Here is a 12,507-nt window from a genome sequence, read left to right on the forward strand (position 1 = left end):
AGCAAGCGATGAAGGGTTCCTTTAAGAAGGACGTTGGCGCACGGAGACTTTGGCTTAAGATCCTGGCTCACTTTAGGCAGATGAGGTCCATTGAGCTCCAGGCTCCGGCGCGACCTGGGTACACTGGGGAAGCGCGCTACAACTGCAGACTGGCTGTCACCAACACGAAGTCACGTGGCGATAGCGATAAACAGCCCAGCGAATCAATCATCTCTTGACTGTCAGCTTCTAATTCAATCCCAACCATGTCAGGAAGGTACTTCACCCTTCTCATACGTATATGAGAATTGGATTTGCGAGTTGAGCATCACATCATGAGGAACTGTTATACGAATACAGCCGGCTTTGTATGTGAAGTCTAGGCGTTGGACTTGTAGATAAGGCAAGGACGGAAGTTTAAGGACCCCGAGCTGGCACTGGAGCAAGGAATGGAGCTATGCCGAGGTGACCTCATACATTCGACGGGACCCCTGTACTCCTCACCAGCGGCTCGTTCCAGATGGCACCGCATCATTCTATAGCCTCTCAATCAATGCAACCACTCTTCATCATCCAACCTCACTCCAAACGGGATACCTACCATTATCAAACACCTTGCATCAGTGACCGCCGTTGCCCGTCATGTCAGACTCCATCGCATTCTCCCCGGGTCCCTACCACATCATCTCGTAAGCCATTCCCTCTCCAGTGCATCGAGTCAGATCATCCGTCGTCCTTCATCGATACTCTAACACTATCGACATAGTTATGGAGCCCTCCTAGGAACGACGTTCTTCCATGTAAGTCACCAACGCAATCCGGACACTGGATCAAAGTACCCTAACAGGCCAAATAAGTCCTTTGTAAACGGCATCACAATGTTCCGCGTCCTCGAGCGACCGGCCTTTGCAACCGCCCAAAACGCCCTGTTCCCCGTCTACTTCACCATCCAGACGGCTCTGCCCGCCCTTATGGCCCTCACCTACCCGGGCAGCCGCGGCCTCCTAGGCGAGCAGGCCAGCAGCATCACCGGCCTCCTCCAGGAGTCGAACCGCTACACCGCCCTGCTGCCCATCGCCACCATGTTCCTCACGGGCCTCGTCAACCTTGCCGTCGTCCTGCCCAAGACCGTGACGGTCATGAAGGCTAGATATGCCCAAGGTGAGTCCGATTTCGTCAACTTTCTTATATGAACGTCCTCCATTCGGGAACGAAAAAGAGGCGCTGACTAGTGGACACAGAGAAAAAGGATGGAAAGAAGAGCTACGACGCCGCGCCGCATTCTCAGGAGATGCAGGCTCTCAACAAGTCCTTTGGCAAGCTCCACGGCATCTCCACCCTCATTAACCTGGCTGGCTTCATTGCCATGATCCAGTACGGTTTCTCGCTAGCAGCTCGTCTTGACTAAGGTCACGTCCATGTATAGTAGTGTAACAATGCGGATTAGGTGACTGGTTAGGTTGGCCGAAGCCGTGTATTAGGATTTGACTCATTTTGCACGTGTGTACAAGTCGGCAGATTACCGCAAAACGCTGTACGTTCTCACTTTTCCCGTCCCTGTTAATCATGTTCATCAAGCGAACCCCCGAAAAATAAGAAATTGCTCATGCTCGAATGAAACGCCGTTTGGTGAGGTGCAAAGACATTCGTCTCTGTGCGCTACTGATTGCCCTGAAGTTGCGCTGTCCGACGCCTCTGCCTTCCTCGCAGACTGCTAGTGCTTCCTCCATCCGCCCGTCCGTCCGTCCATCAATCCGATTTTACGCCTGGGTATCGTCTTCGACTGGCGCAAGGTGCTCGACACGAGTCCGTTCGCGAGCCGAACAAGCCGTGTGTCGAAGTGTACTGAAAATGCAAGAACACCGAAATTCAATCGTCGTCGCCGGCGGTAACTCGTGGGCTGTGTCGCCGTTGCTGTAGCCAGCGACATCTTGTCCCATTTGACCGTCATTCGTCGTCGCCTAAAAGTTGTTCTTGCGCGGCGGGAGCGGAACGTTCTTGAGAGCCTCGCTGGAGGCGAAGAGCTCCCTCTTGGCGTCCTCGAGGGCCTTGCGGCGCTGGGCCTTAACCTTCTCTTCGTCGACGACCTGGACGGGTCGGTCGACGGCAATGGCTCCTCTGACAGTCCAACGGCCAGGCTTGCGGGAAAGAGCCTCCTCGACGTCGATCTCGGCGGTAGGCTTGGGGAAGTCGCGAGAGAGGGGCGGCAGGGGGTTCTTGCTCTGGAGGGCGGAAGAGGTCGTAACGGTGCCGCCAGGAGTGATAACGGGGCGATCCTGGATCTCAGCAGATGTGCGCGTAGAGGTGGTTGTGGAGCTCTGGATGGAAGTGAAGTAGTCGGCCTGGACAGAGGCGTCGGTGGAACCCGTGACGGGCGTCTGAACGTTGTGTGCCTGAGAAGCCATTGTGTAGTCGTAGGTGGGAAGAGATGAAAGGTTGAGCAGTTGCTCTTCAGAGATAGGGAGGGGAGCCATGGCTGCTGATATATGGGCTATCGAAAAGCTGTCTCCGGTGGGGTCTGATTTGCCGCTTTTTTCGGTCCAATGCTGATGAGACGATTGTTTGGGACGGTGGAGAAAGATAGCGTAGGTCCGTAGGGAAGAGTCAGGTTCCGCGGGACTATTTTGAGTGGGTGTGCGAGGAGAATAGGGATTAATTTGGACCAAGGTGGACAAGGTTATGGAGAAAAGGGCAGCAAGGTACGGACGAGCCAGGGAACCGTGGTGTGTGTGGATGTGGTTGACGTTAGAGGTGGGCGGAGGAGAGCTCTCGTATCAATCCTAAATTGTTATTGCTGCTTTTTCGGGTGCAAAGGGACGGCGGCCGAGGGAACCTTGGGTAATCGTGACGAGGGAAAGAAAGTCAAATTGTCGACGGGAGGCTCTTTCGGTTCAAAATTGGCTATCCTTGTGACTTGTGACCGTAAAGTCCGAATATGTGTGGCATGTGGCAAGCGGGGAGGAGCAGATTTATAATACTTTCCATCTGAAGCAAACGACCTCTTTATCTTTTTTTTTTCTTTTTCCCTTTTTGGGTGTGTGTCTGATGTGTCTCTCTGTGGGAAGGAGCAACGGACCGAAAGGGCAATAGCGATGAAAAATCGTTCATGACCGAAGTGCCTCGGTGAGTTGCAATTTTCACCCGGGAAGGGTCCGTAGAGACGGATCAGACTAGTGAACTTTTTTTTTTTTTCACACGATCTCTCTTTCTGAGTCTAAAGTAGGTACTAGTCGGTGTTGTCTGCTACACCTTCCTTACACGGGACCTTTCCCATGCTTCACCCGGCTTAGCTCCCCCACGCCGAACGTGGCCAGCCTGTCAGCCGCCCAGCCAAGCAACCACCCTCATCCACACCAAAACGTCCCTCAAGGGCCAATAACTCACGATCCGTGCCTTTCCCCGGACGAGGGTCTTGACGATGGTGCGCCTGGACTCCTCTCTTCCTGAGCTCCCCCTCGACACCCCACGCTCATTCCCCGGGGTCTCTGCCTGGGTCGGTGAAACATGCGAAAGCGGTGAGGCAGCCATTCATCTACACCGCCCAAGGAATGAAGCATTGTGCTGACCGTGGTCGGCCGCTTCGGGCAACTTCCTCATCCTAGTCCAGCTTAGGAAGCAATAGAATGAGAACCCATGGCATGCCGCGCACGCAATTCGGCCTCGGATTGTGTGGTTGAAAACCCGCGGGGGTTGGCATGTCAGTTGCGACGCCGTAGTCGGAGGTTCGAACAACGTCGCGAACGGAAGAGAGCCGCGGTGGTGGTTGCTACACTGGCAGACATGCAGCGGAGCCAAGCAGAATTCCATCGATTGATCATCAGGGACTAACACATTCAGGGTCCGCCGCTTAGTCTGGTCCGCTGCCGCTGATCGGCACAGTGGCCCCCGATCCAGAGTTCCAGACAATCTACGGAGTGCCATCTGCCACCACCAAAGTTGACCCGCGTGCACTCGCGCACCTGCGACGGCATCCTACCCGGATCCCACGGAGGTTTCGCGCTGGCGCTTCGACGTTGTGATCTCAGGCTCTTGGAAGTTGAATGATAACTGACGGACACGGCGGACGTACCGGGTCGCGCTTCAATCCAATCTGCTAAAGGAGATCGGCATACGTCAATGGAAACTGTCAGATGTACCCGTTGGCGCCGACCGTATTTACGGTACGGATACCCTTGTCACCCGAGAAAAAGCAACGTGATGGGGAAGTAAGAAAATTGGCACATGAAAAATCCGTTCTTGACGCCACCACGCCCGGACACTCCGTTCAACGACTCATCTTTGCCATGCGATGACAGCTCCCCACCTGACGTCACCTGGCTTTACGTTGGTCATCGGCAGTCAAATATTTACGCAGTAGATGCATGTTGTCCATGCCCAAGCCGAGGCAGGAGGAAGGTGATTACAGATGGAGACGCCAAGTCAGCAGGTTCGCAGAGGTGCTGACACGGCTGCAACGCAAGCCCGACAGAACACAAAAACTCCGCATCCGGAGCGTTTGCTTGCTTTCTTCTCCTCCTCAGCGTGGGGGGCTGTTCGAGCACTGCGACCGGTAGCGGAACGGGCTTTGCATGGCGCTTATTGTCTTGCATTCCATCTATCCCATTCACCAGGTTGCATGTATGCTTCTAGGTGTTGACTTGCGTTGCTGGACATGCTGGAGCACGTACATTTGAACCTAGCTGCATTTCTCAATCACTCCGGCCCATGGGGAAACCCCCAATTTCTGTTGAAATGCTTGTGAGCGACATGCCGCTGTTCATGGACAAGAATGCGGGCTGGCATTGTTAGATGCTGTAGCGGTCCTGTTTCGCAGATATGAGGTGAGGTTGGAATTGAATATGTAAGAATATGAGATGAAAGCGAGCGACAAGCCCAGCCATCCCACTTGTCTCGACTGCAATTGATAAAATCTGGGGAAGCAAGCTTGAGGGAGGGCACAATGGAACGCTCAACGCGGCGATGAAGTCTCAAATCCCGTCGAGCAATTCCTGCCAACTTTCCCTGCTTATGATGCCTACTCCAACATCCGCCCGTCTCAATACTTGGAAGACCTGATACCTAAACTGGGGAATCAATGGCTTGGCTCATTGCACCCAGACTGGACAGCCACAGGCATGTTTCTGAACCTCCCCTCAGTCTCACTCCATCCTCCCCAGGTTTCAATACCTAATCCCATGCCATCCAGATCGAGCCGTCACTTGCAAGGCCACCAGTACCCACCGGCCAATCGGACGATGGCCGTCCGACCTCACTACCCCCACTCCGTCATCAGCGCCGCATGCCAGAAACCCGCTTCCGCACCCTTGTCCCACCATCCCGAAACTCAACCTCTAGAACGACCTACACCTCATTCTCACCTTAGTAACCCAGCCCTGTCCGATAGACTTTTTGTCGAATCTAAACACCAAGCTCCTAAAAGTTCACGATGTCTCAACAACAGCAGCCTAAATATCTCACCGGCGACTCTGCCGCCACTCAAGAATTCCTCGACAAGTTTGACGTGAGCAGCAACTCCCCCCACCTCGTTGAGTCATTTTCACCAGTGGAGAATCTCACGATGTTCAGAAAATGAGACGAGGACTTTGCTGATCTCATGAGATATAGGTCTTTCTCATCGACTGTGATGGTAACTCTCATCGTCTTTCTCCGGATGAAACAAGTGCTTCTTCCGAGCACAACTGACAACTCTTCTCCTACGCAAACAGGCGTCCTCTGGTCCGGAGACCACCTATTCGACGGCATCCGCGAGACGCTCGCCTTCCTTCGCTCAAGAGGTTGCTCACCCTGATTTTTTCCCCCTTTTTGCAAAATCTCTTACAAATCGAATGTCTCGGCTCCTGACCTCTTGAGTGCTCGTTCCCCTCCACCAACAGGCAAGCGCACCGTCTTCGTAACAAACAACTCGACAAAGTCCCGCCAAGAATACCACAAGAAGTTCGCCGCCCTCGACATCCCCTCGGACGTGGAAGACATCTTTGGCTCAGCCTACTCCTCCGCCGTCTACGTCTCTCGCATCCTCGACCTCCCCGCCGACAAGCGCAAAGTCTTCGTCATCGGCGAGGCCGGCATCGAAGCCGAGCTCCGCGCCGAGGGCGTCGACTTCATCGGCGGCACCGACCCGGCTCTGCGCCGCAACATCGGCCCCGAGGACTTTGCCGCCATCGCCGACGGCTCCGCCCTCGACCCGGAAGTCGGCGTCGTGCTCGCGGGGCTGGACTTCCACATCAACTATCTGAAGTTGAGCTTGGGGTACCAGTACCTCCGCCGCGGCGCCGTCTTCCTCGCGACCAACACGGACAGCACGCTGCCCATGTCGCACACGTTCTTCCCCGGCGCGGGCTCCATCTCGATCCCGCTCGTCAACATGAGCCAGCAGCAGCCCGTGGCGCTGGGAAAGCCGTCGCAGGCTATGATGGACGCTGTCGAGGGCAAGTTCCAGTTGAACCGCGAGCGGACGTGCATGATTGGCGACCGCCTCGACACGGACATCAAGTTCGGCATCGAGGGCAAGCTGGGCGGCACGCTTGCCGTCTTGACTGGCGTGCACAAGAAGGAGGATTGGGAGAAGGAGGGGGCCGCGGCCGTGCCGGCGTACTATGTTGACAGCCTTGCCAGCCTGAAGCTTGATGTTTGAGGAGGGAGATGAGTCAGGCCGACTGGGTGGCAATGGTTGGGATGAGTTTGGTATGATTATTTTGCCAATGATTACATGCGTCGGATGCATAGATGAACTCCATAACGACCTCACCAGAAACTAGAAAAAGACCTTCTCTAGAAGAATACACAGATGCATTTCACCGTCTATTCCAGTCCCCAGACCAGAAAAGATTCCCCGTTACGGCTGGATAGGCCGTGTCTTAACATGGACAAGCATGTTTCTAGTCTATTCCTTCTTTATTTATCCTTCTTGCTCTGGCGCTTGGCAAGCTCGCTCGTGCGGATGACCTTTGGCGGGGGCTTCTTGTACGGAAACAGCGACTTGGGCATAAACATGCCAACCTGGCTCTGGTACTCGGCGTACTCGTGATACTTGCCCGCAGTGATCAGCTCAGTGAGCCATGTCGAGCCCTGGAACAGCAGCACGAGGAACGCGGAGCCGGCAAAGGTGTAGCTGTACAGCACCTTGGTGGCGTAGCAGCTCCACTGGTAGAGCACGAACCAGACCATCTGCTCGGCGAAGAAGTTGGGGTGGCGGCTGTAGGCCCAGAGACCGTGCGTGACGAAGCCACGCTCGAGGTCCGCCTGAGCCCAACCGCGGGGGACGGAGGCGGCGGCGCCGTTGCCCTTTTTGTAGGTGGCTTTGGCGGTCTGGTAGTCCCACTGCTGGCCGTCGCTGATGTACTCGCTGAGGACGAGGCCGGCGAGGATGGCGAAGAAGGAGTAGTCCGAGGCGGCGAGGTCGGGCTCGATGCGGCTGGCGAGGAGGAGGGAGTAGGCGGGCGCGGCGGAGAAGGCGAAGAGGAGGATGGACTGGATGAAGGAGATGAAGGTCACGTTGAAGAGGAAGAAGACCCAGGCGGGGACATATGCGCGGACAATTTCCCTGCGTGGATGCACAATGTTAGAAAACTTGTTGGAGGGGCAATGTTCGATGGGGAGGAGATTCAGTACCATCTGTAGTCTTCACTTCCACGCTCGTAACCTCCTTTGCGCCAGTAGTTGAAGGTCAATCGGGACTATCGGCACAATGGTGTCAGCACTTCATCTCCTCGAGCTGCGTGGTCACTAGGTCGTTGTTGTTCTCCTTACGCTCCAGAGGGTGGTCGCGGCCCCGGCCAGCGCGACTCGCTGCCAAGGTTCGCCATTTAGGTACGCCCATGCCGCCGTGTGCAGGACATACCAGTTGGGCAGGAGACTCCACAGCCGGTCGATTTGGGAAAAGTTGCGGTGGTACTCTGACACGCCGAGAGTGAGGACGGCAATGAGCAGGGAAAAGGCGAAGCCGGATACGAGGGGGTTCGTCTCGAGGTAGATCTGGGGCAGCGACTGCGGGCTCGCGATGATCTTGCCGGGGAGCTCGAGGAGCTGGGGGATGAAGGGTTCGACGACCTTGGCCCACTCGGAGCACTCCTCTAGAGACTTGACTGCGGGGAGCGCCATTGCGGACAGGTGAGGGTGTCTGAACTTGGCCTGAATTCTAGTGTAGCTGCGATTTTGCACCTCCAGACGTTTGAAAACTGCGAATGGCTTGCGAAAAGGTTGTCTCGAGGACCGTCTTTATTGACGATACAGCTTTGGTGGTGCAGATGGGAGCTGCAGTGAGGTGATGCAAACAAAGCGCGTCATAGATCCGCAGGGAGCTTAGGTCCCCGCCGCCCGCTCCGGTGACGTGCAGGGGTCTTCGGCCATTTTGAGACCGAAGATCCGTCCTCTGCGCAACCTAGAGATCCATACCTAGGGTAAGGTAAGGTAAGGTAGATGGAAAACCGTTGCTTACAGTACTCTTTCTGGGAGAAGGTACGGAGCAGGGGAAATGTAACTTTGTAGTAAGAATAAGAACTTCTGGCAGTGAGATCTCAGATCTGTGCAATGGTGTCGATCAATCTGTACAATTTCCCCCGATGAGATGTAGAGTTGGACCGGTGGCTTACGTCAGTTTAGTCTTGCATGTGAGGTGGTGGCCACCATCTCGACAGGCTCAATTTTTGTATCAGTAGGTATTCGCGTATTCAATTAGGTAGGTAATCCTATGTATTCACGATGCGTATATTCGTGGAGAGCAACGACCCCGCCGTCATAGAGCCAGAATTGCAATGTTTGCTCCAAGGAAGCACCACCCGTTGTCGACGACGGCCGAACGGTATAATTGTGCCTTTAACACTCTACTCTTAGAGTGCCTAGATGGGCAGCCTTGAGTGACAAGCGGAACCAGATGTGACGCTATAGCGGGCAGCTTCCCTTTTTATCATTTCGGTTACCAGCACTTTTGGTGACGCGGAGATACAATTCCCAAGAAGGATCCTGATGCCGTCACCAGAGGTACCTACCTGGCTGAACCTCGAGATCGAGGGGGGTCGCGGGTTCGAGACGACTTACTTTGCGACTTTTTTCCCTCTTCTTCTTTTCATCCCAACTAAAGTAGTTAACTCATAACCGTCCGTACATTTACGGGCAGCATTTCGATTGCCTGGGGATTCCAGCTTCGAGAGTCGAGGTACCGCTGCTTAGATAATCGACGGCACCTCAAGATCGCCAACCGGCCCAGGGATTCCAGAGCTGAAGCCCAGAAGCACAGCGCGAATCAGTGCGGCAGCCCCGCTGTGGGGTTGAGCCAGGCATAGGTACCTTAGCGAGGAAGATGGTCTCGACCTCAGTTCAACGACAACGACGTGCATTTCAAAATCTTTCATGTGTCGATGGGTGACATTAAAGTTGGGCAGAGCTTTTAGGATTTCTTCGCGATCACATAAGCTGGATTCCTCAGCACGTGCTAGAGACACTGATTAGCTGCCGTATGAGGGTTTGACGCGCTCAAGCCCGCGAAGACGCGTCTCCGAGGCAGGAACGTAGATATCGCAAGATGCTCCTGCTCTTCCAGCAATAACATTTGTGACTGCACTCGCGGAAAGTGCCGAGGACCAAAGACCTACCGGGCCCCAAACCATCTACATGCAGTGAGCACCAGTTGTTCCTACACATCGAGAAGATGAAGGTCCTCTGCGTTGCCGAGAAACCATCCATTTCGAAAGCCGTTGCCGGTCATTTGGCAGGACGAAGCCCTGAAGTCGTGAGTATCGCATCAAGCAAGCCGCACTTTTCTGGCGAAAGCTGACACTTCTCAGCACAACACTCGTTCTCAATACATCAAAAACTATGGCTTCGACTTTGACTTTGGCGCCCCGTGGGGTTCGTGTGGTGTTACCATGACGGCCGTTCTGGGCCATCTTACGGGACTCGAGTTCACACCAGAGAACAAAAACTGGTCGCACCCGCCGCCAGAGAGCTTGTTCAGTGCACCAGTAGTAACAGTAGTGCCTCAGGTACGTCTTCTGCCTCTCCATCTAGGTTGCCTGGATTCTGATAGTCGCATGTGTAGGACAAGAAAACCGTTGCGGAGAACATTGAGCGGCAAGCTCGGTACTGCCAACTTCTTGTCATCTGGACTGATTGTGATCGAGAGGGAGAGCACATTGGAAAAGAAATCGTCAATGCTGCCAAGAAAGGCAACAGCCGAATCACCGTCAAGCGTGCCACTTTCAGCAACATCGAACGAGCGTAAGCCTGGCCCCTTTTTTGTTACATGCGAGTGTCTCTCTCTGACAGCTTGTAGCCACATTCTCACTGCTGCCCGACGCCTCACAGACCTTGATCAGAAACAAGTCGACGCCGTAGATGCGAGAATAGAGCTGGATCTTAGGATTGGGTATGCTTTTACGCGTTTCCTGACCATTAGCCTTCGCCCCCTGGGAGGTGCGCTGCAGGAACGAACAATCAGTTATGGTAAGCTTGCACGTATTCTGCTATTCGTCTTCTAACCAAACCTTAGGCTCCTGCCAATTTCCAACTCTAGGATTCGTCGTAGATCGGTACTTCCGGGTCCAAAACTTTGTCCCCGAGCCGTTCTGGAGCATCAAAGTCATGCACTCTCGTGAGGGCAAGAAAGTCAACTTCAGCTGGTCGCGAAACCGACTCTTTGATCGGATGTCTGTTGTCATTCTCTACGAACGATGCCTCAACGCGAAAAAAGCCAGGGTTACAAAGGTCCAGGAGAAGCCAACGAGGAAATGGAAGCCTCTGCCGTTGACCACTGTCGAGCTGCAAAAGGCAGCAACTCGCCTTCTCCGGATGAGTGGTCAACAGGCCATGACAGTCGCCGAGGGTCTCTACAACAAAGGGTTTATTAGTTATCCTAGAACTGAAACAGATCGTTTCGACAAAGGCATGGACCTCAAGGCACTATGCAGGAAGCAGACGCCTGATTCTCGATGGGGCCAATACGCGCAGAGTCTTTTGGATGGGAGCTTCAGTCAGCCGCGGGAGGGAAAACATGATGATAAGGCCCATCCACCCATCCATCCAGTCACGTACGCGGCGCCTACGGTACTGGGTGCAGATGAGAAGCAGCTTTACGAATACGTTGTACGGCGGTTCCTTGCTTGTTGCTCCGAAGATGCCAAAGGCCTGGCAACCGACGTGGAGATACTCTATGGTGAAGAGACCTTCCATACCCGTGGATTAGTCGTCCTAGAGCGCAACTACCTTGACGTCTTTGTCTACGAGAAGTGGAACGACTCTGCAGAATTACCGAAATTCACGCCAGACGAAACATTCCAGCCAACAGAAGCCTTGATGACGGATGGCAAGACAAGCCCGCCAAACTACCTCACAGAAGCAGACCTCATTGCGCTCATGGATGCCAACGGAATCGGAACAGATGCTACGATGGCGGAGCACATTCAAAAGATCCAAGACAGAGAATACGTCCAGCTAGCTGACGGGGGTCAACGTGGCCAGGATGGTGACGACGATGATGACGACCGGGATAGACCTCCTTCGCCGCCAGGTAGAGGCGGCCGAGGGGGCCGCGGCAATCGCGGTGGTCGCGGTGGCAGAGGGGGTCGCGGCGCGTCGTCGGCAGGACGGAGAGGGCTCAAGGTCTTCATCCCGACCCAGCTCGGTGTGGCACTCATCACGGGATTCGATCGCATGGAATTCGAAACTAGTCTGGGCAAGCCATTCTTGCGGAAAGAGATGGAGAACAAGATGAAGGCAATCTGCGACGGGCGCATGACCAAGGAGGCAGTCCTGCGGGAAAGTCTAGGCCAGTACCGACAAGTATTCCGGGACTCGCAAGAACGGCTCAACGTTCTCAAGGCAGTAAGTCGGAGTTCCATCACTAACACGCTTACACGCGCTGACTTTACTAGGCGTGTCGCGAATACATGTCGATTCGCGAGTGAGCCCGGCAATTCGATGTTCGTGATAGCAAATAAGGGCTCAGCCCTTTCGTAGTATGCGAGACGCGAAAGTATCAAAATGAAGTGGGATAATCCCAAACATCGTCGTCGCGGTAGCATGGCTCCATACACAAACAAGGACCACGGGGCGAGGTTTCCTTATCGATGGTGGCCCACAGGAATCCAAACGTGGGTGTGACGACTGGTGCGTTTGGAGAGACCACCTCGTTCCGAGAATCGGCGCCGTTGGCTATTCCACGTTGGCTAGCTCCGAACAAGCTGCGCGACATATCTACAAATTCCATCATCGTCTCATGGCGGCTAAGGTCAGGTCAGCACGCACACCGGTGCCTTTGGTCGACCGGCCGTTCGGGACTAAGAGCAAGGCAAAACGGAAGAGGTCGGGAAAGGCGCAGTAATCATGAGCGCGGAGGGGTGTGATGGACCCCGCCGTGATATCTTGGACAAGAAGCGGGGTGAGGCGGCTACTGCAAGGTGCAGTGGTGGGTGTGCCGCCCGCGCGAAGGAGGGGGCAACCCGGGCAGAAATCGGCCCAAAGGCGGAGGATTTCCCTAGGATCATTGGAAGCCGAGAGAGGTTGCGTAAACAGAGGAGGCACATTGCGGCGACG

The 12,507-nt window shown here is 54.7% G+C and overlaps 5 protein-coding genes across 5 annotated transcripts; 3 read left to right on the top strand and 2 right to left on the bottom strand.

Moving 5' to 3' along the window:
• Positions 1 to 621: 621 nt before the first annotated feature.
• CCOS01_16634 (uncharacterized protein) lies at positions 622 to 1,387 on the top strand (the record flags this gene model as incomplete). Its single annotated transcript, XM_060464770.1, has 3 exons — positions 622 to 668; positions 746 to 1,140; positions 1,221 to 1,387. 3 exons carry the CDS (start codon positions 622 to 624, stop codon positions 1,385 to 1,387), a joined length of 609 nt encoding a protein of 202 aa, XP_060304658.1.
• Positions 1,388 to 1,940: 553 nt separating this feature from the next.
• CCOS01_16635 (uncharacterized protein) lies at positions 1,941 to 2,453 on the bottom strand (the record flags this gene model as incomplete). The annotated part of the gene is made up of 1 exon (XM_060464771.1): positions 1,941 to 2,453. One exon carries the CDS (start codon positions 2,451 to 2,453, stop codon positions 1,941 to 1,943), a length of 513 nt encoding a protein of 170 aa, XP_060304659.1.
• Positions 2,454 to 5,404: 2,951 nt separating this feature from the next.
• Positions 5,405 to 6,613, top strand: CCOS01_16636 (phosphoglycolate/pyridoxal phosphate phosphatase; the record flags this gene model as incomplete). Its single annotated transcript, XM_060464772.1, has 4 exons — positions 5,405 to 5,479; positions 5,584 to 5,605; positions 5,685 to 5,753; positions 5,853 to 6,613. The coding sequence occupies 4 exons, from the start codon at positions 5,405 to 5,407 to the stop codon at positions 6,611 to 6,613; spliced, it is 927 nt and encodes a 308-aa protein (XP_060304660.1).
• Positions 6,614 to 6,873: 260 nt separating this feature from the next.
• CCOS01_16637 (uncharacterized protein) lies at positions 6,874 to 8,079 on the bottom strand (the record flags this gene model as incomplete). The annotated part of the gene is made up of 3 exons (XM_060464773.1): positions 6,874 to 7,522; positions 7,591 to 7,655; positions 7,729 to 8,079. The coding sequence occupies 3 exons, from the start codon at positions 8,077 to 8,079 to the stop codon at positions 6,874 to 6,876; spliced, it is 1,065 nt and encodes a 354-aa protein (XP_060304661.1).
• Positions 8,080 to 9,625: 1,546 nt separating this feature from the next.
• CCOS01_16638 (DNA topoisomerase) lies at positions 9,626 to 11,931 on the top strand (the record flags this gene model as incomplete). Its single annotated transcript, XM_060464774.1, has 5 exons — positions 9,626 to 9,706; positions 9,762 to 9,959; positions 10,016 to 10,194; positions 10,250 to 10,419; positions 10,466 to 11,931. The coding sequence occupies 5 exons, from the start codon at positions 9,626 to 9,628 to the stop codon at positions 11,929 to 11,931; spliced, it is 2,094 nt and encodes a 697-aa protein (XP_060304662.1).
• Between the last annotated feature and the right edge of the window lie 576 nt (positions 11,932 to 12,507).

The sequence above is a fragment of the Colletotrichum costaricense genome (assembly GCF_030867565.1).
Source record: "Colletotrichum costaricense strain IMI 309622 chromosome Unknown Scaffold_32.1, whole genome shotgun sequence".
NCBI lineage: Eukaryota > Fungi > Ascomycota > Sordariomycetes > Glomerellales > Glomerellaceae > Colletotrichum > Colletotrichum costaricense.